Here is a 25,018-nt window from a genome sequence, read left to right on the forward strand (position 1 = left end):
GGATTAAATGTTCTTGAAAAGCCATTTGCATAAAGGTTTGCAAAGGAGAGAGTGAGTGCAAGAATGTGTTCAAACTGAGCAGTGAAATCTGCACAGCTTGACTTGCCTCATCCGTCTGGTTGGACGACGTTATCTATGTTTAACAGATTACATTTAATCTTACCGTTTCAGGGAGAGCTGTTGAGCCTCAACAGACATGGGAGAGCCGGCCTGTAAAGTTATGCAAGTAAATAGTGAGCTTAAATTTCCTGCTAGTTTCTCAGGAGAACAACAGGAGGAGGTGCAGAAATACCGTGTCATCTTTCTGTCCTGACCGCCTTGGTTGGCTTGGCAGGCCAGGAGAAGGAGGGGGTGACACTCCTGCTTTGCCACCCTCTTCCTTTCGGAGTTCGTGCTGGATTCCACAGGCCAGCGTTTTCTTTCTGCTGTGTGCTGCTCTGACTTCTGCCTTGGCTTTAGCTTCCTGTCGTGTTGCTCACCAAGAAAAGCGCATTTTCAGCCTACCCAGGCAGAGGTAGTGGCGAAACAGGGGTTAAAGGCGGCTCGGTTTCCTGCTCCTCTGCTTGCTCAGGTGTGCTGCAAAGGGTAATAAAGAATGGCTGATTAGGACAAACAGCTGTGCGCAGAGCTTATGGCACTAGGCAAAATTCCAGGCTGGGAACTCTCCTCATTTCTGTTTATTTTACTTTTTTTTTGATGGTAGCTGTCATTTTTTATGGAAAAGTCTTTCCTATCTGCTGCTATATTTTTTTCTTTTTTCTTTTCCTTTTTTTTTTCCCCCCTGCTGAGTCATTGCACAACTTAACAGTCATTTGTGTGGCTTGCTTCCTGGAGTTTTGAATCGGGTTGTCACGTACCTTTCTTCTTTCCTCCTACATTTAATATAACTGCACTCCTTTCAAGCACTTCTGCCCAGCGGAACCCCTTTCAGATGGTCCCGTGGTATCTCTCTCTGATCAGGGTGAGTGCGGCATGTACTAATGGCACAATTTCTCCTGTGCTCAGTAAGCTGTTATTCCTGTGATGTTGTTAACTTTTTAAAATTATTCATTTTCCTTAGGCAGAGGCAGCCGGCGAATGCAGACATATTATCTCATAACTGAGGGGACAGAAAACCTTGTTTGCTTTTGCTTTTTCGTACATTGCACTGCTGGCATCTGCTTAGGCAATTAAACACCTTTCATATTTTTCATCCTCTATAATGCATTTGAAATGAGGCCCTCTTTTTGTTCTTCTTTGAATATCTTTTCAATCTTGCCTATGAATATGTAGTGCACTTTTTTCCCCCTCTTTCTTTGTCCCCCTTTCCTTCTGCATTTAAAATTGGGTTGGTGTTTCAGGGACATTCTTGACTTGCCTGATGTAAAATTAAAGAGGTTACCTAAAACCACAAACCTGTGAAGCAGTGCAATTAATATGTTTTGTTTTAAAAGGGTGAAATTCCTGGCTGCCATTTTTCCAATTTTAAAATGTCCTTGTTCTTAGTCAGAGGTTGTTTCCGTAACGCTTATATTTTGTTGCTCATGGTTTGCTTTTCAAATTAAAAAAAATTAACAGAAGCTTGTCACCCCCTCCCCTCCCCAAGTGTTTCGGTTGCTTCCCCCCAAGTTAATTAGAAATAACAACAACCAACAAAACTATTCTTTTTCCTGAGCTCTGGCATTCCCAAAGGATTTGGGTGATGTTGCATGATGAAGCGCTGCAGCACCCTCAGGTCCTCGCCTCCAGCATTTCCAAAGCTAAGGTAAATGTCCATATTCTCTTCACTCAGCCACACTTACACGTCAGGATGGGATCTGCAAAAGCCCACACGAGGAGGCTTCCTGGGCCAGGAGGTGGCCAAAGTCAAAAGGAGGACTCCGAGGAGTGTGTTAAGGTCTTGCTTTCCTATCTTTGTGAAACTACATCCCAGTGCAGGTGAACTAAAATGATGCCGTGGCTGAATGAGGCTTTCCTTAGGCCAAGAGGAGTTCTTGCGGCCGAGTGCTTTGCTGCCAATCCAGTGGAAAGCTAGTCTTTTTAAAAATTTATTTATTTTTCCTCCAGGGCAGTGTCTGTAGAGATGGGCACGGGGAAGCTATGTCATCGGATGGCTGGGGAGAGATGGGCAGCTGCCCCTTTTGGAAATAGCAGAGCCCTGGTGTGGCTTCTTGGGCTGTTATGGGAACCTCATCGCTGGATAAAAGTGCTGCCGTGAAGCTGTGCTGCGTACGCACTTTGATAGTACTGATCTCTGCAGCCCAGTACTTCCATGTTTAGTGGTCCTAGTAAGCGTTTCTGTACGTAGCTTATTGCTTTTTCCCCCTCTCTGTCTTTTGAAAGTAGTTCAGAAGGTGATGGGGAAAGGAGAGGAGGAGGTATTGCGTAAAACCTTAGTGGTCAGAGCCACAGATTGGGAAACGGCAGACTTCAAGCTGCTCCTGAGCCTGTGCAACTGTATTCTGTGAGAGGGTGCCCTAATTATCTGTTGGTAAGCGGGGCTGGGCTCCTGTTCTCTTCTACATCAGGCTAGAACATTTTGTGGCAAGGATTGGATGAGAGCAGAGTGCGTGATGCCCCAGTCTGCACAGGAGGGTGTTCTCCCTGAGTCTTGATGTTTTTTCCTGCAGACCCAGATAAAGGTATTTGATATTTACGTGCCTTAGGATAAAAGCTGTGAACGGTCTTTGTGGTTAGGAACTGTGAAACGGAAGTTATTTCCTACTTTAGGCTCAGTCTTCCTCTGTAGTACTGGACAAGTTACTTGACCTGTCAGTTACTGTGGGTTTTTGGAAAACGGATGGAGGTCTTCTCTTTGCTCACCTCTTTTCTGCTTTGATACGTATAGTCCTTGCCTCAATATTTTATAGTCTTCTGGCATATCCAAGTACAGCATTTAGCATAATTGGGGTCACTAGGCACTAGACGATACTGCTTATTATCAGAAGTCCTTATAATATAGGTTACGCGTGGTATTTCAGTATCGTGTTCCTCTGAGTAGCCTTTTGAGTTAATGTTTTTGTTTTATGATGTACCATCTCTCAGTCTCTCCTCCAAAAAGAAAAATAAGTCTAAATTAGACTGAAGCCTTGGCTAATTGTTCTTTCTCTATTCATCTCCGTGGCAGCAGGAAACCTAGCAGCAGGGTTTCCATTCACAGCAGACGTGTGTGCCAGCTCCGATGCTTTTGTACCAAAAATGCATGTGTGGGTGTTGAAGGTAAAAGCAATTGGACAGTAGTGGCTGCAGCTGTATCCTTAAGAACTGAAGGCAAGGGGGATCAATGATCTCTTTCCTGTATGTTGGGGTTTTGTTATTACTCACTGAAAAAGATATTTAACCATTGCAAATTATTCCAAAAGGGCAAAGTAAATGTGTTTTGATTGTTAAAGACTGCATTAGCACTGGGTCTGTTTGTAGTGCTGGCATTGGTTCTGCACAACGCGGGAATGGAAATGTTCTCTGAACCGCTGCAGGACATTTCGACCCCTGTAACACCTTCATTTTCTGGTCTGCGTCCAGCTCTCAGGTTCTGCTTCCACTTGTCACCCCTACGTCTTCCTTATTGCACCCAGCTCTCAGGTTCGACTTCCACTTGTCACCTCTACATCTTCCTTATTGCGTTGCTGCCACTTCCACGTCCTCATCTCGTGCATCAGAAATGCCACTAGCAGATGGGTGGCCCCAGCAGATTTCTCCTGGTTAGTGCTTTTCTTTTCCAGTATCGCGTTAGCCTGAGAATGACCTGTTTGTGATCTGCGTCTCTCTGCTGTCAAGAAATAATTACAGTATGGTTTTGCACATGTTATGCCCATAAGACCCGTACCAAGAACAATCCAGTAGGAATAATAATAGTGAAATGCATTAGTAGTGATTTCTAGACACAGAAGGGACTCAGCAGCCTCCTTTTTGTTGCTGATACCGTTGACATGGAGTGACAGTAGCACAGGTAGGAGGACTGCTGTTATAAATATGATCCGAGGGCCACCAGTCATTTAATATTTAAGGAATATTTAAGTCAGAATAGCTGGAGCTACTCATTATTTATTTGCTTGTGCTTATCTTTTATTATTTGTTCAGCTAATCAGGTTCTGGTGTTCCAGAGTTCATTTCCATTCTTTTCCTTGTGAGTATTCCCTACCAAGTCTACTTTGGATGTTTTTTTTCCCTGGTTTCTCCCACAGAGTGCCCCACAACCACGCTGGCACAGCGCTGTATACACGGCCGTTTTTGCAGGGTGTTGGACAGATAGAAAGGGTAGCTCTAGGTAGGGTACTGGCTCCGTATAAATGTTTTAGAGAAAAGATTTCCCTGCTAAGCAGCTAGCTGACTGGACAAGTTCTAAATGTTGTTTCATGTTATGAACAGTTGTCACTTAACAGCATGTGAGGCTAATTGTAACTGATTAGTTGATTGCACTTGATCATTCCATGTGCTGAAAGCATCATTTTTCCAGTATATGCTTCTATGAGGAAAGATTAAATTTACCATGGCTTTGCATTGGCACTGAACTACAAACAAACGAGATCAGCCCAGATGAATGTCCTTGCATCTAGGGTTAGGTCATGCTTTGCAATTTTGGGGTATACTTTGATCTTTGCTGCATTTGGATTAGGTTTCATTACTGCTTTGTGTTATGGCAATATTTGAAGACCCCAGCGAAGACTGGAGCTGCTTTTGCTGGGCAGAGGGGAAGACAGGAGATAAAGGGAGACGAAAGCGTAATCTTAATGAACAAGACAAACAAACCCAGGAGATTGCAGAGGAAGTGGAGGGAAATTAGTGCAGGGAAGAGGGTTTGACTAAGAGCTTGGTGAGATGGTACCTGCCTGGCTGTCACGTTGCTGGGGAGAGTGAGTGGCAGCAGCCTGAGCCCTGTTATTCCAGGGCTGGAGCATTATTCCAGGGCTGCAGCGTAGCTCATGAGCCCATGGAGGGAGAGGCGGGCACAGGCAGTGCATCCTGCTGCCGCCCGCACACAGGAGTTTTTTGGTGGTGGTGCCCCAGTTTAGATTCCTCAGTGGAGCAGGAAGGGCAGGAGCAGCCATCCTTTCCCATCTCTCTTCTATGCTGAAACTTCAGAGCTGCTTTTAGTGATTTATTAATTGTAAATGAGAGGTTAGTACTCTCTTTCCCTAGAGGCGATTTTCTTTAATACTTTTATGTTTGTTCCTGAATCAAACAAAAGAAATCCAAACCAGGGCTCAGCGATTCTGATTGTTCAGTGATTTCCTAATTCCTCCTCTTATACTGGGCAAAAGTGATAAGAGAAACCTATTCCTGAGGATTTTTTTTTTATTGACTGTCACTGTGTTGTTCTGAAAGAAAATGCCTAGCACCTACTAAAACAATGTCTTTTATGTGTTGCCAAATAAAAGAGCAGGTTTGTTCAGTAATATGTGTATGCAAAAGCATAAGGATTCTGTGATTATTTTTATAAAGCTTTTTAATAACTAAGAACATGTCTCAGAGCTTGTAAAAGCTGCATATGCCAAGAACTTATTCTTTTCATAAAGTGTTTAAAGAAATTCCAGTTATGCAAAACCCGAATGCAAATTATTACAGCCCGGTTCAACAAAGCTCTTAGGTACATGTTCCAATCTCTTCCAGAGCACGAAGTACTTATCTCTGTACTTACTTGCGTACTTTGAGATGGCTGTTTCTGAGTTGAGACATAAAACACAACTGGGGCAGGAAGAATTGTAGAATGGGAAGGGACCCTAAAAATGACCTCGTTCCACCCCCTGCCCTGGGCAGGGACACCTCCCACAGACCGGGTTGTTCCAAGCCCCGTCTGACCTGGCCTTGAACACTTCCAAGATGCCAAAAGTATGGCAGAAGAGCAGAATAAAAAGAAGGTGGGTCTGTTGACCCCTGGTTACTATTTGTCCCTTTTAAATTTAGAGAAGATTTACTGAAGGTGGTTTGGGGTTGATCTTACAAGACAAGAACCTGTTCAGTTACCTACAGAACCATGTTTTGAGGAAAAGAAACAATAATGGTATTTGGTTTATAGCACGGTGTTGGCTTCTCCTAATCCAGCATCCCTCTGTACCCTTGGATGGAAGTGAAAAGCTTCTCTTCGGTGGTTAGCTGTTTGACACCTTGAAGGTACCTGCAACCTGCTCGGTGGCGTCACGGTCCCGCTGGTGGCACTACCATGGCTGGGTAAGGAGAGTGGGTGACCCTGAGAGCCAGCCGCAGTGTCAGTGAGAACGCAGGCAGCGCCCTCAAGCACTTTTACGGTATTCACTCTTCACCCCAGCAAGGCTTTGCTTTTGCAACTGAGGGGTAGAAGGTTGTGTGATGTGTTGGGGACACTTAGAAGTCAATCAGGGGGAAAAATAAAAAGACAATTACCAAGACAGTAAAGGCTGCCTGAAGATACCTTTTTGCTAAAATGGGAACTGTCCTACCCAGACTTGCCCACAGGTTTTAAATTCCAGGTGATCTGATCTTGTTTGTGCAACTTTTCTTTGGCAGCTCAGAAAATGCGGTTTTAATATTCTTGCAAATTAGTAAACAAGACATATTTTGAAGTCTGAAAACTCAGCTAAACCCTGGAGCAAAGATAACTTAACTGTCTGACTGTACTGCAGCGTGTATTAAAGCATGTCCAGAGAGTTGGAACAGGGCAAGAAACCAGTATGTTAATTAATCTCTGCAGTTCTATTGGCCTTCACCGCTTCCCTCTGTTAGAGGTATTTTAACAGTGGAAGAGCTAAGGTGTCCGCTCTGGCGGTTTTAAAAATTAATCAAGTGATACTGCTGATCTAAAAAACTTTACTTAAAACTTCCTTCCTTTCATTTTAAAAATATGTTTTTCTAATGTCCTAGAGTCTTAAATGAAAGGTTAATAAAAAAAGGGTTTGGGGTTTTTTTTTTTCTTCCTCAGAGAAAGGTTTCTCTTTTGACAGACAGCCGAGAATCTAATTTCACAGGTGGTGGTGTACATCAAGTGGGAGAGGGATTTTTTCTTTAAAAAAATATTTTGCAGGAATAGAAACCCCAGGACTAAAAATATGCATGAAGTGTTGTTTTGTGACCTTGTAAGTTGCCTTCTAGAGTTGAATAACAATAATTAATACTAAGGATCACCTGTTTCGTTCATCTCTATCATAGTATCTTGGTGATCTCTTGACTCGGCCTCCCTGGGTGTAGGTATGGTTTTACCAAACTGAATTTGGAATCTGAATATTGGAAAAGCTAGAAATTGTGATACCGTGAAGTGTTTTAAAACGATCTTTGTAGCTGTAATTTACATGATTCATTTTTGAAAACAATCACAATCGAAGTAAAGTGGAATTAATGTGTCTTCGCAATAGCGATGATCCTGTTAAGACCTCTGTTCCCCCAGCTTGATGATTTCCAGCCCTCTTTATTTGGGCACGTGCCCAAACTTCCCTGCGAAGCACGACATTCCTTGAAAGGTGCCTATGTACTAAGGAGCTGCACAGCAGCAATGAGCTTTTCTTTCTTTTTCAACTTCTGCACACTCATCCTGGTAGTTCTCAACTAGGCTGAAAACTCTTGATCTAAACTAGGCGATAAATACATCCTTATCAGCGCAGGTAGTGCACAGGGTAAACTTCAGTTTGGTTTGTGCTTACTGATATTTCATTCAAATGATTTTTAAAAAAATACTCTCTTATTGTAATATACTGTTACTCTATTAATTTTTCTTGTGCAATGGCTTCCCAAACAATTTAATTTTGGCTCCCTGGCTATGAACTTCCATTAAAAGTAGCAATTACAGCTTTCAACATTGTAGAATCAATCACAGTAAACCATTTAGTTATGCCAGGTTTTCATTTTGTGGTCGAGGATTAAATACAATCCATTTACCATTTGTTTATTTATGAGGTGTGCTTCAAGCTGACCTTGTAGGTCTTTTCTATCTTCACTCTGTGTGATCCTTGAGACAGACTTCAGAAATCTTGTTTTGTATAATACAGATGGACATAATGTAATCAGTAAGGTGTTGACAAAGCTGATTTAAAACATGGGAAATTAAATCTTCTTTCAGGTCAGCACTGTCAGCCTTCAATTCCCATCTCTTGTTTCATTTTTCCTGGGGCTCTTGAGCTATCTCTAGTTTCCATATTGCATGATTATTTTCTTCCTTTCCACCGTAATAGTTTTAATTTCATGGACACGGAGTTTACTTGGAAAATTGCGTTGAGGGAGGGTATGTGCATGTTGTTTTTTTCCATCTATCTCATGACATTTTCCCTTTTTTTGGTGTGTAGTGTAAGTTTGAGGTCACAAATGAAGATGTATGAGTGTTTCTCGCTTGATTCCAACTTCTTGCCCAAGTGTTTATAAAGTTTGGGCTGGATCTCAGTTCTTGTTTCCTAATTTTTCTGCCTTTCCTTGTGGTGATAAGGGGCAACCTGTGTGATGTGAAGAGTTGTCTTAATTCCACTGTCATCTATTGTATGGTGACATCCGCAGTTCTTTTCCTGTTTTTTTGTTTGTAGCATTGTGACTCCTCATCTTGATCAAGTTAATTTTAAGTGGAGTTTTTAAGGTATCTTTCTGTCGATTCACTGTTGGCTTACCTGTGACTGAGAGTTGTGGGATCGAATCCTGCAAACTCTCTGCTCGATCCCATGGGGAGAGAAGGGATGCTGCATCCAGGCTGTCGTGCTATGCCTTGAAGGGTTAATATGCTCAGCGTTAAGTTTGCGGTTTCTGCACTGTGCCTCACCTGTAGTGAAGTCCCGAAGCCCTAAAGTAAACCCGAATCTCATTTGTCTATAAAATATCTTGGTCATTCTCATGATGGTGCCCAGCAGCACTGCTCAGTGCTACGGACTCTTGGACTTGCAGCGCTGCATCGCAATTCTGGTTTGGTTACAGGCTGCTCTCTTGGCTGCCCTCCTCTTTCTGGAGCGGTATCTGTTGACTGGCAAAGTGAAGAGCGCTTATTGAAGACAAACATGGTTGCTAGGAGCAAGGAAGATGAGCCAAGTGGATGTACACTTCCCTGCACATCGCGTTTGCAAGCAATGCAAAGCTTTGTAGTTCTTTTTTAGTGCCTTTTAGTGCCTGTTATTTTGGCCTTTTGTGCAAATTATTTGAGCGGCATAAATACTGCTTTTTATCAGATAGTCGTTGATGCTCATTGGTTTTCAGTATAAATTTGTGTCAGCACAGGCCTTATTTGAGTTTGGCTTTTTGGGTAGAATTTATATCTCAGAAAACATCACTTTCTGCAGAGCTCTAAATCCTCTTGAATCGTTGGTTCTGTAGGGCAGAGCTGTGCTTCTACATTGGCTGAGAAATCTCCGGGCACAACAACAGTGCTATATAAATAATAAATAAACTAATAAATCAGTTATCATCGGCTCTCACCTTCCAAATTGAGGTCAGAAAGAAAAGTCATTTGAGGGAGAAGCAGCAAGGAAAGCTGAATTGCCTGATGTCCCTATGGGGGAGCACAACCTAAAGATCACGCTTGGCATTTAATTTAAAAAATATATAGCCAGTCCAAAATGAGTATCCGTCAAGCAGACAATTAACTATCTGATATGAGGAGTCTGACATTCAAAAGGCTTCATGCTGCCATGCTAGCACATGGCTTTCAAACCATCAGGCACCTCTGAAAGCAATTTGTCACCAGCCTCATATCCTCCCAGAGGAGAGCCATTAATCTGCGTGTCATCAGCGTCTAGATGACATCAAAGTCCATGACAATTGTGTTACTGCTACCGCTGTGGTCTACCAGTGGGACGTGGCACGTGCCAAAGAACTTAAATAAGAGGAACAAACATTCTTGTAGGAATCCCGCAATATTCTAAAGTTTGCGTCCTTTCTCCTTCCCCCCTTAATTTAAGGAGTTCTTTCCACAAACCCACTTTTTATGATTCTTTCTTTCTCGCGCAAACAGAAGGGTGGGAACACTTGGTATTTGTGGATGTGGGACCCCTCCAAACCCATAGGGAAGGTTATTGTCTAGCGGAAGCAGTACTTAATATTTTCAATATTATAAACACAAAGTAGCTGTAGAGTTTATGGCCAGCGAGCTGAATATTGATTTACTCGTGCTATAAAGCACCTGTGCTTATCTGCTCTAGGTGCTTTCAGCCTCGCGAGGCATCGCAATAGTGTGTGCAGGTAGGGCTGAACGCTCAATAACACAGGGCCGTAGGGGAGCCCGGTCGGGAGAACTGCACTGAAATGTTGGAATTCCCGATAAGCAGATATGGAGATACCGTAAATGATGGGACCAGCAAATTGGATTTGAGAACATGGAAATGGGCATTAGATGTTTTCTTGATACAGTTGTATCCTGTGCAGATGTACAAGCTCTGACTTGAAATTCATCAACTTGACCTACCAGAGAACCTCAAGAATGGGTGTGAATGTGGGCTGTGCCTTTTGTGAAATGTCCTGTAAACATTTGTTCCAGTACATTTGATTCTCAATTTACAATGAAGAAGGATTCATTCATCTGAAGAGAGATTGCTTAATGGCCTCTATACAGCCAGAACTTTTATTAATATAATGGTGTCAGATTTCTTTTGAAGGGCATTCAGAGCTGCTAAGCAGTTGAAGAAGTGGCATTTTAAATAAAATTGCATTTCTGTTCTTAAGGCAAGCATTAAATTTTGTAGCGAATTTTGTCATTTACAACCCCCATGAAATAGCCAAACGTAGGCTTTATGGAACAGAGCAGCTTCTTTAATTTGTTTGGCCTTTAATGTTTACAGAATGTATGTGTCAGTGTTTTGTGTAAGTGCTAGTGGGAATCTAGGTATTTTCCCCTCCCATGAAAAACAGTCCATGGCAGAAACAAGATAATTAGTCTGGTTACAGCTTGACATGTGTGGTGAATCAGTCATATGTATGTTGTGCTATTTGCTCTATAAATTAAAATAATGTCAAGTATGCATAATACACATGCATATAAAAATGTGTGCATATGATTATACCTGTAATCTTCCACGCTTGCCTTGGGGAGAGGCCAGGAAAAATGGCAATGTCTGACTGCTGTGCGGCTCTCGGGTTTTCCATGCCCAGAGGACGTTTTCTATGATGCTTCTCCCAGTGACTGACACCAGCGTGGCTCTTTCCCAGTTACGCTGTCATCAGTTTCTCATTTGGGGGCTTCTAATGAGGCTCCCACCAAAATACAAGGCTGCAGCTTTGAAAATGAATGGCTGCAGTGCTGTAGAAAGTCCAGAAGATGCAGAAATAACGCTTAGAAGTGTTGTTGCAGGTGGATGCCAGTCTTGTGAGTCTTTTCCCAGGGACCCTGAGCTTCAGTTTCATTCTCCATGTCCTCCTTGAGAATGCAGAGTTCTTGTAAAGTCTGTTGAAACAATGTAGAAAGGGCAGAGGAGCTGCTTTTTTTCCTCTTCTTCCGCCTTTCTGGCCCTGCTCCTGCCAGTGTTTCAATGCTGCTAATTCACAAAGTTTATTTTCCTTCATCCAGATCAGGGATAGGGAGGAAAAAGCCACTAGCCTTAATATATAAGGGACTGATATCACCTGTAGCATCTTCAGCCTTCCTCGGTCTCTTGTCTCAGAGGGCATGGAATTAAATAGTTACTATTAAAGATTAGTAAGGGTTCACAGATGGTTACTGAGTGTTTATAATTGTGTTAGAGAGAAAATCTTCAGTGTTGTTTCCAATATTTTTGTGGTGCTGTGACAAAGTATTTAATTTCCTCCAGTAGTAGAATATTCCATTAAACAAGTCTAGCAAATGCTCAAAGAAACGACTGTTTCCAATATGCAATTTTACGTGCAGAGCTTTTCTTATTTCCAGTGGAAGTCCAGAACACCTTCAATGGGAGGAATAATAGCACTGTATTTCAGGATCTCAGTGGGAAGGGTTTGGGAAGAGTTTATCATGGAGAGTTTTGTAGGCATAATCACATTACACAAATAATGTGAGTAAATAGACTGGAGTCTAGTAACAAGGCCTGGGTACTATGGCATCCGTGTTTGTCCGCTGGGAGGGCAGAGACCCAGAACACAGGTCTGATTCTGAAGGTTATTTGCAAATAGAACGTAACAAGCAGAACGTACTCCTCTATGCCCTCAGTCTTACTCCACAGCCGACACCAGCGTCTTCCCAGGAGTAACTTCAAACGAAGTTGCCTGTAACCAGGCTAAGCATAGAGCTTGTGTAATACATAGAGCATATTCGTATATATCTATTTTATAATCTTCATTACCGATCTCTGCCCTCTCCTGTCTGTAGGTTCTGTGTGGTGAGCTTCCTAGGAAGCGGTGCCTGCCGTACATTGGACCCAAACGGCCCCTCAGGGGCTTGGTGCGAGTGAGGGTCGGTAGTGTGGAAGAGAGCGTGGACAAATCTCGGGATTACTCACCTAATGGCAGCAGGAGTGGTGTCCCTGGACAGCCCAGTGTTAGCAGCAACATTTGAGACATTCAGAAAATTTGCTCCTCGAAAGGAAACCGGGTTTCTGATGAGAAATCCAGGAGGAATTGCCATAAACCTGAGAAGTTGTGTAGTAAATTCAATTGTAATCCAAAGTGCTGATAAAGATATAAATTCAATCTTTTTATTTTCAAGTCTTTAAACTGAGAAAATATGCATTTTGATAAGCAGTTTGTTTTAACTGTGGGGTAGAAAGGTGGGTCTTGATCGTGTTACCCTTCCTTTTATTCCATTGCCTGACAGCATTAGACTAAAGCTACTAAAAGACTAAAGTGGAATCATTTGTTGAGAATCTGTTTGTACATCTGCAGTACTGCAGTATTGCCAAACCCAAGCATCTAGAAATCCTGAGGAAGGCCTTATTTTTCAGAATCGTGAGGTCTTTGGCCCAGCCACTTACACCGTTGTGGCAAACAGCATGTAGGGCTTTCAGACCTTCAGATGTCGATCTGAAGCAAAGGAGTTTTCTGAAATGCCTTTTGCCACGGTCCTGTTAGTCAAACGGTGCATAAATCAGCACGGTTAACGTTTAGCCAAACCAGCCCTGCTGGATGCAGTGTTGATTGTCGGAATGGTTACCCAAAGTAAATAAATGGTGATCTATTAATAAAATAAAAACCTGTCTGAATCTCATATTTAATGAAACCAGAATGGATAATACCAGACCTTCAACAGGCCTTTGATACATCAGGTCTGCGCCATAATCTCCCCAAAGGCACATTTATACCGCCTGCAAGTGCAATATATAAACGGGGCTCTCTGGCGGTAACAGCAGAGCTGTCTGAAGGATTGGCTGAGAAGATTTTACAAATACTCTTTAAATTTTGATTTTGAGCCTCTGATCTCTGTGAAGGCTTGAAATATATTCCATAGGGTATTTGAAACTCAGCGCCTTATCTGAAGAAAAGTTTACCTTGATAAAATGAGAGTGATTTGAGCCATCCCTGCAGAGTTGGAGCGGGTGAAGGTGCTCACCCTTCAGATATGATCAGTAAGAACTCTGAGAGCTGATGGCTCAGGCCTTGGGACCAGAATTCAGGCTGAGATATGGAAAATGCTATCTCCGATTTAGGCAAAACGTGCAGTGACAACTGAGAAATCAAATTTGTGTGTTTCTTCTTTTAAGGCTAATGTTGTTTGCCTGGGCAATAGAAGCAATTTTTTGAAATCGACTGGAAATTACTCCTCTGCGTTTTTCTGCATTTTAAGACTTGCAAATCGTGCAGTGATGAAACAAAATTATCCATTGATTGGTAAGGAAGTGCAGGTATCTCTCCACCAGATTTATACTCTTGTCCTGCTTGTATAATGAGGAATTATGAGAAACTAAAATGTCTGTAAGATTTCTAGATTTATAAAAGCATTTATAGCATAATACGAGCCACGTAACGGAGCACCACAACAGACTATATGTACCATTACCCAGAAATGGTCACTCAGCATCAAACCTCTCTGTCTTCCTTTCCAGAATGATGAAGTCCTCTGTACACGCAGAAGAAGATGACTTTGTGCCAGAGCTTCAGAGAAGCATCCATCCTAGGGAAAGGCCAGACTGGGAGGAGACCCTCAGCGCTATGGTAAAACACCTCCTTGCTTTTTCTATATACATCATGTTTGGTTTTGAACAAGATACAGAATCACAGAATGGCAGGGGTTGGAAGGGACCTCTGGAGACCGTCTAGTCCAACCCCCTGCCAGAGCAGGGTCACCCGGAGCAGGTGGCACAGGAACGCCTCCAGGCGGGGTTGGAATGTCTCCAGAGACGGAGACTCCCCCACCTCTCTGGGCAGCCTGTGCCAGGGCTCTGCCACCCTCAGGGTAAAGTAGTTCCTCCTCGTGTTTAGGTGGAACTTCCTATGGTCAAGTTTGTGCCCGTTACCCCTTGTCCTGTCGCTGGGCACCACTGGAAAGAGCCTGGCCCCATCCTCCTGGCACCCACCCTTGAAGTATTTATAAGTGTTAATGAGATCCCCCCTCAGTCGTCTTTTTTTTCTAGACTGAAGAGACCCAAGTCCCTCAGCCTTTCTTCATGAGAGAGGTGTTCCAGTCCCCTCGGCATCTTGGTAGCCCTTTGCTGTCCCCTCTCCAGCACTTCCCCGTCCTTCTTGAACTGGGGAGCTCTTATATTCTAGTTACGCATTGATTTATGTTCCCTAAGTTTCATATTTTTAAATGGATTGCCTAGTACTTTCAACAAGACCAAAATACTTTCCTTCCTCTGGCAGTTTGTCAAGGAGAGAGAGCGGGAGCATGCATAACGCTTCTGCCCTATTAATATGTGCCCCAAAGCAGGTCTAGTAACCAATTAAAAGGTCCATAATGTCACAATGATTTTCAGTCTGCATTAACCTCTTTTTCAGCAAGACTTTTGAGCGTAAAGGGAACTTCTTGTCAAAACATGCTCTTTGAAGCATGCAGCATTGTGGAAGAGTAAGATTTTTAGCGAAATGCTGGCTAAGTCTACAGAAAGAAAACGTCAGCCTGAAAGCTGACCTATCATCAGGGGGAACAGAATTGCAGAAGAGCAACCACAAAGGTGCTGTTCGCATGCTTACAGAAGGCACTACAAGCGGGCAGCGGGCCACAGACAACCATATAGCCTTGATATATTTGTTTTCTTTTTAAATGAGTGTGTAAAGTACCTGCAGTTCCACTTTCCCAGCTCCCTCTAGCATTTGCTGAGCTCGGAAGGCCAGAAGTTATTTTATTAGCAGCCAAATAGGGCAATCTGATTAGGTGGTTTTGTGAAGTTCCTTTACCTCACAGTAGCTTGGCCTGCTTTGTTTCAGTATAGGAGCTTCTGGAAGTTGTATCTTGTTTGTTATTTTCAGATTTTCTAAACTGCCTCATGACTATAGTAAGCTGAAGAGGAAATTGCCTTCTGTGATAGACCTTGGGGGTGGGGGAAGGTCAGGAACATTCCAGGACAGCGATGCTCTTGAGGGGCGGGCAGTCCAGCAGCCTGGCTAAGGTTACTTACTGCCGTGTGGCATCAGTGACAATTTTTCCCTCTCAGTGGATCATGTGGCAGTGGCAGGGCCATATGTTCTCTGCTCCGGGACTGGCAGCAGTGCGGCAGCAGCGTGAGAGCTGGGCTGGATTTAGCTGTACTGCGAGGCAGGCAGGGTCATCCGATGAATGGGGCTGAGGGTATTCATCCCAGTGGACTGTCTGAAGATTAAGGCACCATTAATGTGAAATAGATTTTGTATTAGCTGTTCTTTATACAATGTTCAGAAAATGTTTAGGTAATAAGCAACCAATGAGCCAGGTATTTATTTTAATTTTAACAGGGGAACTATGTTTTACTATTTAAAAGCATCATCGAACCCCATATAATACAATGATAGTATTTTGTTCCAAACTTCATTTTCAAGCCAAAAAAAACCAACCTAAAACTTAGACATCACCAGCGTTTTTGCCTGCTGGTATTTTCTGTGTGCGTCGCTCTGCTTGACTCCTTGCTTATCCGCTGTTAATTTTGACTTTTTGCAACTATCACTCTTTAAGTATGATTTTTCTCATATGTGGGTATTTTTTCCTTCTCTCCACCTTGGCCAGCAGCTCATGCTGGTGCCGCCTGTGTGAGAGCAGTGTCTGTTCTAATCAGCGTTCCTCAGCAGCGCATCGTGCTTGGCAACACCTTGGAGCTGGGAGTCTCTGTAAATCACTGCTTGACACCCTGCTGCTGTCTGTAACCTCAAGGTGTGTCTCAGGAATGTGAGTCTGTAATTCAGTCTCTCCACCTGTAACACAAGTTAGCTGGCATAGCTCATTTGCTATTGTTTTTTTCCATTGTTGATTTGCAATGAAGGCAAGGTTCACCTCTTCTGCCTTGATGCTTTCCCTGTTCTCATCAAGGCTGTTGTGCTCATGGACCTTCTTCAGTGTTCGGCTCTATACTGCAACCTACACGTTTGCATAATGTTCTTCTCACTGTGCTAACTATTAATTCACTTTTTAGAACATGTCCTCTTGCATGCCTGCAATACACACACTGAACAGTCCAGGTAGCTATAAAAAAAGATTTAGAGGACAATAAACAAGAAAATTCACATCTGAGACTTGCTGCACAATGATTTGGTGTGATGAAGCACAGGACTACGTGTAAAGCTACCGAACCTGTATTTATGACGGCTTGCATTTGTGCTTACAGCCTTACTTTGACCTTATGGTCCTCTCAATGCATTGTAGACGGGTAGGAAAAACCTCGCTGCTCGTGTTTACTGTGTCGAATGAATCAAATTTCCACTTTCAACCCCTGCCTTATGTCCAGTCAGAAGGTAATATTTACAAGATGTAAATATTTACAGGACGGTGTTCAACACTGTCACCCTATTCTCTGCTTAACCAGTGCGTCTACTATATTCTGTCTTTTTCCTGGTCATTTTAAGCCTGCGATTTTTTTTTCCTTGCTCTTTTCCTTCATTTTGTTTTTTCAGCAGCCTCTGGTTTAGCCTTTACCCAGAGCACGCTCCTGACGTGGTGTGCAAGTAACTCGTAGTGGCATAATACATTTAATTTTTGGTTAGTTGCGGAGTTCAAGTTTTGCTGTTGCTTTTGATTCCAGCCTCTGGAGGATGGAGGCTGCGGGGGTTGGAGGAGTTGGCCATAGCTGTGGTGTCTTCTCCTCTCTGTCGCTTCCTGTGGCAGACAGGCGAGGAGCCAACTGGGTGCAAGGCTTTGTCATGTTAAATGAATGTCACCTTCTGCCAGGTGAGCAAATGCTGACGAGCAACCTAGGGAGGGCTCGGGAAATTCTGACACAGTCGACAGACCGGTGATGCTTATTCGTTTGGCTCTTGAACTTTGTACATGTTTTTGTACTTTGGGAAAAGGCGATTTCTGCATTCACAGTTAGATGAACACATACAAGTTGTCCCTACTCTCCCTCCCCCCTTTTATCTGCAATATATTTCAAAGTGCTTATTATTAATTTATATAAATGCTTTGTTTCCAGAGCTATTTCTTAATAAAAAATAAAACACCCTAAAGATCTTTCTAAACATATGGAGGTTGAATATCCTCTTATACTGTAAATATAAGGTAGGGCAGAAACTCTGGTTTTAATATTTCTGTCATTGCCAGTTTATTCTCGCACTCTTACTCTACCTGAGTAGCTTTAGTCCTTTGATACTACTTTTATTGTCCTTTTTTTTACGTTTATTATTTATACTTTCATCTCCTTTTTAAAAGCGCTGGTTTCTTGTTTGTGGTTTAGCAGAAGGGCAGGTGATTTTGTATTGGAGACCTGGTTTGTTTGGGTACTTCTGCTGGTTCTTGAAACTCCCTGGTAGTTCTGAAATCCCGGGTGCAGGTTTGAGACGCAACACTGGATGGACAGACTTTACGGGAGTTAGCTAATGCGGCAGCTGCCTGAGTAGTCCTCAAGGACTGCTATATTTTGTATTCGCCCCCCGACTCGTGTTCTGTATTTTTAGAAATTGGTCATATTAGATTTACCATTTTTCTCCCTGTCTCAGCCTCCTATTCCCGCGGCGCTGCAGGCCTGCTGGGTAACCTTCACACATGCTGGTTCTTTCTGTCTCTGCTCCAGTTTGGAAAATGCGGTTGATGATATTGACTGTCTTTGTAGAACACTCCTGAGTTCTAGGGATGAAAAGCTGTCTTTGAGCCAAGTAATATTGCAGTATATGGATTTTCTAACCTTTCTCTGAGATAGGAATGGCTTTTTAAAGGGAAGTTCCTGAAGAGTTCTCTTATTTCTATGTTACAAGAAACGAAGTTGTGAAAGAGAGCCTTTATATAATATTTCTCATATGAGCCTGCAAAACAGCTGTCCTCAGCCTGTCATTAACTTTAGCATAAATTGATATTTGTACTTAATATTGCGTTTACCTTATGTTATTGACCATCGGACTTGCTTTCGGCACCTCTCTAGGAGTTCAGTAAGTGGCAATGTTTTAAACGCAGCGTGCTGACAGCAGGCTGCTGTGCTCACAGACACGCACGCTCTATCCCCTTTTTCTTCCATTTGTCTAAATTTTGTGGGGAAGCAGGATTAAGACAGTGAGATAAATACAAAAATCTATTTATGCACCCTGTTGAAATTATGCTGTCAGAGAAAGATGCCACCTGAAGCTGCATTAACCTGAGATAAGGAGATATCTGGAGAGCAGTGGAGATAAGGTGAATATACTCACTCCAAAGCTAGAAATAGGATTTCTTTTGTGTGTGTTTCTGAAAAGGTCGGGTTTGTCACAGTGTATGCCACTGCTTTCAGTTTTGGAAGCTTTCAAAATAGGAGTCCCTAAAGCTGCGGTAGGTTTATTTACTGTGGGATTTTTTTTCCATAGTGCCCTGAGCACAAGAATACAGACGATCGTCCCGACACCCTGTCACATCCCGCAGTGAAGGTCTGCAGGGATTCATTTGTGAGCGGATCACGGCTGGAAGTGACCAGGAGTTCTTCACCTTCGGGAAATCAGCCTTTCCCACCCCGGTGCACCTCTGCCTTTGGATCTAGAAGTCCGATTGCCCATAATGAGGTTATTGAGATGATAGCCGTAGTATCCCCAAGTGTTACTGGTTTATAACCAGGCTGCCTAGAAGCGATGGGATGCAGGAACTTCTAAATTACTGATGCGAAACCGTTATGAATCCTTGAATTTGTCAAATGCATAAGTGAACAAGGCGGCAGGTAGTTGGCAATTGGTACTCATCGTCCTTTTTGGCTTATGCTGGTGGAATTTTCTTAGGGAAAATACAAGCCTATAAATGTTTCAGAAAGGCAGAGGGGTTAGAGTCTGTCCTATGAACTCCCTGGAATAATCTTAGTTCTTCTATCAGGTCAGGTGGGTTCTGAGATGTGTAATATTTTCAGCATTTGATACTAGTTAAGGTAAGGTACCATGGCTTGTGAAGGTAATAAAGGCTTTTTAATGAGACCTCAATATATCACTCTGTTAAATCTGGGACGTGAGCGCCGAGAAAACTATTTTTAAACGCAATTTATAAAAGTGTGTAGAGATTAGTGAATTGTAAAGGTTTAAAGAAAGATTTCACTCTCCTTAGCGCAGGGTTTGTTTCTTGTTCTTTGTACAGCGCTTAGCCCGGTGCTGCCCCAGATCTCGATTGTGGCTTCTGCAAGAATAGATGCAAAAAATAGGAGTACGTAGGGTTTCTTTTAAAATTATTTTTGGTTGGTTGTTTTTTAATTCAAAAAACATCAGGCATGTTTCTGAGTATGTCAGTCCGACCCAAGCGACCATGAACACTTCCAGCGACTCTGGCCAAATCTGCAGAACAAGGGAAAGTGGTAAATCCACTTGCTTGGCCCTGTCAATGATGGTGGCCTTCAAAAAGGTGGTTTACTGAAATGATCTCGTTGCAACAACCAAAATAGATCAACAGAATACCCTTTAATGTGTAAAAATTGGCACTCTGGGTTTTTTATGCCTGTGGCTTACGGCTCTTCGTGCTTTGTATGCGTATGAACCGACACCAGAATTTTACAGCTGGGTATCTGGGTGTGAGCTCTTAAGTAACGGTGCCAACAGTTTTGTTAGACTGATCCTGTTTTCAGACGGGTTACAGATATATATAAAAAATAAATATATTCAGACTTTGGGAAAAAGACTACTTTTGAGCTCTGAATGCCTACCTGTACGTTCTTTTTGAAAGTCCAAAGTTTTAAGCTCTCAAGTGCAAGGCAAAGTTTTAGTAGAAAGGAAGCTGAAATTCTGTTTTTTCTCTTGTTTTTCGAACGACTTGGACAATTCGGTGGAAATGGACGTTAGATACTATGCTCCAGCAGTTGGCTCTAAGTCTTAAGAGTCCTTGCGTTTCTTAAATGCAATGGAAAATGTTACCTTAAGGTTTGGAGGTTAGTTTTGTGCTGATGAAGGCTTTCAGGCTTTTGGCTTGGGTTAGTATGTCTCCTCCAGTAGTTAGTACTACTTCTTGCAGTAGTTTGTCTTCTCCATCCAGCGCTCGGTGGCATCTTTATGTGAATCACTGCAGCTTGGGCTGCGTGGCAGGTAGGTCACAGGGCACCGTTTCTAACAACGATAACGATGGGATAGAAATTGGATTTCGGATAGCGTGGGCAATATAGGCGCTGATATGAGACAATGTTCCATACAGCACACCAAGCCGTCATCGGGCTGTAATAATATTTTGGTCAAAACAGTTCTGGTCTGGCATTGTACCAGTAACCTATACTTTCAGTTCACATAACTTGTTTGCCTTGTTATTGCTGCGTAAATCAAGTATTTTTTCCCCTTGTTAAGCTTTTGGCAAGGTATTAGGTTGTTGTGTGTGGTTCTTTCTCTCCCTCTTGGTTAGAGAGTCGTTTTTGTTTCAAAGGCTGACTCCCAGCATGAAGCTTGTCCCTGAGAATCTTTGAAAATTGGGACAATCACTTAACTGGCACATTGGCTTCCATTTGGGTTTGCCAATTAAATGAGTTCAATTAAACCAGAATGGATACCGTATTTTTGGCAGTAAGTATTAATTTATAGCAATCTTTTAATTTTCATTGGTGATGCTATGGAAGCAATTGTTTCTAGTTACATTTACTTTCTTTACAGTCTGTGCAATCTTGCAGTACCGTTTTGATCCAGGAGAAAAAGATTGCATTTTATATATTTCTGTTTTAAAATCTGTGGATATGTAACATTTAGCAAAGAAGGAAGGATTTAGGATTTGCCGAGGCTGGATCGGTAAAGTTTGTTGTTCACCGTGATCACCAGTTTTCATGCACCCTGATTTTGCATTTTGCGTATGTATCTCTTTCGAAGTGTGTCTGATGCACATCAGTAAGTACAGTGTGTTACTAAGTGAAATGTTCGGGTCGTGTTTATACACCACCACTTGTATTTGTTCTTGTATGGTTGTAGGTGATAATGGCAATTAAAAAGGTAAAGATGGCATTGGAGTGTAATTGCTTCCAGCAATGGCAGAGGCACAGGTAGGCGAGGCAGGCGTTAATGTGCACTGGGCACTGATGCCGGCGTTACCAAGGCCTTAGGGAGCCCGGGTGCCTGTTGATCCCACTGCGAGTGAAGCGCTGGGCTCGGATGTCGTACCAGTAGCAGCTGTGTGGCGTGTGCTGGTCTGTGAATGTCCAGTCTGAATTCCTTGGGTTATAGTTTGTAGAATTTTACGTTCAATTTCGAGCAGCTTCCTACCCAGTATCTTTTACAATTAGCACCCCTTGGTCAGACAAGCTGCCTGTTGGTGACAGCGCGGTGATGCTGTTCTGATGGCTGGTGCTGCTGTTGTAATTAGTCCAGGTTATTCACTACTTGAATTTCTAGAGGCAATATGAGATGTGCTCTGAAGACAGGATTACGCTGTCGTGACCCTCCTCCTCTTTTCCTCCTACCCTATTCCAAAGATGATCTCTTTTTACTCATGTTTTGTTGTCATAATATAAGAAATGTCACATTTGTTTGAAATGTACTTATTTGGGAGATAAAACTTGTAATTTACTTATCTGTCAATCACTTCTTCTCCAGTCCCAGCTGCTTAAAAATAAGATGGAACACCCAGGGAAGGAGTCTCTTACAAATAAGTAGTTGTTGTTTATTTTTTTTTTTTTTAAATCGATGTTCATTGCTTCTTAGTTACCATAATGCGAAAAAAGATGGAAGAGTTTTTGAAGGGCTGTCAATAGTTTGCTCATCCATCCCCTTCCATTCCCACCCCCAAGATAACCCCAAGAGACAAACAAAACACGTCAGAGTATATATTGCCTTGCTGAAGGTTGTAGGCATAAATTTTTTTTTGCCATGATTCAGCCTTCTTAATTATAAAGTGATGAATTATTCCCTGAAAGTGTTGGTAATCTTTAGCCTGATTTTTTGATTTAAATAATTCCATACAGTTCTGCCTTGCTACATGTATATTGGTCACCGCTGGGTTGGTGGAGCTCTGCGTGATCAGATACGGTGGTTGCTGGGGCACAGATGATCCTGGCTGCAAAGCCCAATGCTTTTGCACCAGCAGTCGGAACACTTCATCTTTGCTTTAAGGTTGTTCCATGAAAATTCATAATGGATGCTGGAGGGGCTTGCTACAAGTGCTTTTTCCATCGAGTAAGGCTTTTTTTCTTACCCTAGAAGCCAGTGTGTCTCCTTTAGTTAATTTTCCTCGGCTAGCGTAGGATCCATAGGGTTGTGGCTGTGACCCGATGATGTGAGGATGTTTCGCCTCCTGTGAGTAGACATCAGAGCTGCTTTGCAGAGTTTCAGACTGAAAATCACTGCCGTTCTCTATAATATCAGCAAATTTATCAACTCCATGATATCCGTGTGGGACTGGATGTGCTCTTCTGTGGTAGCCCAGAGTACACTGGGCTTCTTTATTGCAGAAATCTACTTTAAGAAGTTTCTGTCTTTGATTATTCCTTCCCACCTCCCATGCGACAGACGACCGTCTTAGGACAGTTACGGTGAGAGAGTTTCTGGGGTGAAGAGTTGGGAAGGGAATCGCTGAGCTCATCTCATTTAAAAATAATCCCCCAAAAGAAGTTCAGCTTTCCTCTTTCTTTTTTAATCTGGATTGTTTCAGGAACTTGTGCTGTAGCCGCTAAAAGAGCTGCAGCTGCAGTGGGAGGAAGTAGGAGAGAGCAGCCTGGGGCTGACTGATTGGGGTGGGAGTTTAGAAAATGGGCTTTACCTCTTCCAGCCCGGCTGTCCTGAAACTGTGCCCTCAGGCTAACAGCGCTCCTGATGCACCTTCTGGTTCAGGGAGTGTAAAAGAAGTTTTAGGGTCTCTGTGTTCTTGCTTTGCTCTGTGGCTTGTACTGCAAGCAAATATTTTCAGCTTGAAAACATCTCAGGTCGCTTCTTGGTATGGGTGCAGAATCCAAAGTTTTAACTGTTGATTCTTGCTTTCTGGCACAAGATTTCCCCCTGTATTTGTATGTGGCTACCTGACTGCTCTTGGTTTCCTAGTCTGAACGGTCTGGTGTGTTAGAGCTGCACCCATGTGCAGGAATGTCGTCTTAATTCATTTTGGTTTTTTTTCCTTTGTGCATATGTTTTTGGTTTTACGTCTCAGTCTCTGTTCTTTTCCTTAAATATTGACCTTTAGGGGGGGAAAAAAATAATCCCTCGGTTTTAGCTGATAATTTTATGAATGTGAGAAAACATCCTTGGAGGGTGAAGATTCTCACCATCAGTTTCTGCAGAGTTCATGTTCTTGGTGAGGAGAGGAAGTAGTCGTCATTCACCTTCCCAGTTTTGCTGCCCAGTAGCCTGGACAGACCCTTGCATGCATCAGGTGTCCTGTTCTGACCTCACCCGAGGGACGTCGGGCCATGTCTGGAGAGCGATGTCACCCCAGGTTTGCCAGCATTGCTTCGTCTTTCCTAACCTGGTGCAGAGAAGTGGCTCTTTGAGGCTGAGCAGGGTCTGGACGGCAGCTTTAAGGGCTGAATCCTGCCCAGTTTGTGACCAGCAGCCGGGGGCTCTCCAGTGGCTCAGCCGGGGCAGGGCTGTGATCACGGGCCAGGATAAACCTTCAGCAAAGTTAATGAACTGACCCTTTTGTCCTGTTGTTCAGAAGTTTATGGACAGCTTATGGTATAAATTGCATGTTACAAGTAGGCACATTCTTCACATTACTGCGTTATTATAAGGGTTTGGAAAATGAGTGGATCATATACCGGTTTTGTATTTTGTGCCATTGGAAACAGCTCTTTTTATAAACAAAAAGCTGAGTCCAGGCTGGCTTTACATGCATAAACATAAATTCAAGTTAACTCCACTGACTCAGATATTTGGGTTAAATGTCAGGCTGCTGTTTTTTCCACTTTCCCAATCTTTCTTCTATGGCATTGGGAAAATTCTTCAGTTTCTAAGCCGATTTATACCTATAACATAACACAACATAACATTGTTATTTGCATAATCACTGCCTATGGCCAGGGGACTTACCAGAGGGGCATTTGCTAGTTTCAGGCTGAATTCATCTCTTGTTGGTTTTTGTGTGATGAGAAATTGCTTTCTACCATAACAACCCAAAGCTCCACTTGTCCTTTTATAACTAAGCCATGTTTAGGACCCCTCCTCCCGCTGTGAAACCAAGTGTCTGTAGGAATTGTGCATCAAACAGGGTCTGGGATTTTGGGAGTCTTTTTCTTTATTTTTTTTTTTTTTTTTTAGCCAACAAGAAACTGGAATTGACGTATTGTGCTTATTGGATATTCTATTTTCTGTGCCTTTTTTCTAAAATTTATTTTGTAGGCTGTACAGAGAAGGACTCTAACCCTGGCTGCCTTTCCCACGCATATTGTATGGGGGATTTTTGTTCTTAAAGTCCATTCCTTCGGCAGTATGCCATTATGCGAGGCTGTGTACTGTACCCTTGCGGCTCCCGGGGCCAAGATCTTTGTGAATGGCAATAAGGAGATCTTGCTGCTGCTTCACTATGGCAATGTCACAGCCAAACATCAAGCTGGCCGGTGGTTATCATGCTAATGTTGCCCTCTGTATCCAACCATTCCGTTTGGCTTGGTGCATCCGTTTTTGTCTCTAAAACAAATGATAGCGATGAAAGAAAACACAATGTGGGACTGTTTTGCTGGAAGTAACCACCATCCTTTGGGTGCATTTGATTCATTGCAGAGAATCGGTGCAAGTCCATGCATCTCTT

At 42.8% G+C, this 25,018-nt stretch overlaps 1 protein-coding gene across 5 annotated transcripts in view; it reads left to right on the forward strand.

Moving 5' to 3' along the window:
• The window catches only part of ARHGAP32 (Rho GTPase activating protein 32), a 254,283-nt gene that overhangs the window by 81,735 nt on the left and 147,530 nt on the right, over positions 1-25,018 (forward strand). For 4 of the 5 annotated variants that reach the window (XM_054223141.1, XM_054223147.1, XM_054223139.1 and 1 more), the window contains exon 2: positions 13,863-13,971. In XM_054223141.1, coding sequence (XP_054079116.1) covers positions 13,864-13,971 — 108 coding nt within the window. In that variant the 5' untranslated portion in view covers position 13,863. Of the gene's footprint in view, positions 1-13,594; positions 13,648-13,862; positions 13,972-25,018 lie in introns of those variants that run through there. The other variant, XM_054223142.1, reaches the window with a different exon arrangement.

The sequence above is a fragment of the Rissa tridactyla genome, chromosome 17 (assembly GCF_028500815.1).
Source record: "Rissa tridactyla isolate bRisTri1 chromosome 17, bRisTri1.patW.cur.20221130, whole genome shotgun sequence".
NCBI lineage: Eukaryota > Metazoa > Chordata > Aves > Charadriiformes > Laridae > Rissa > Rissa tridactyla.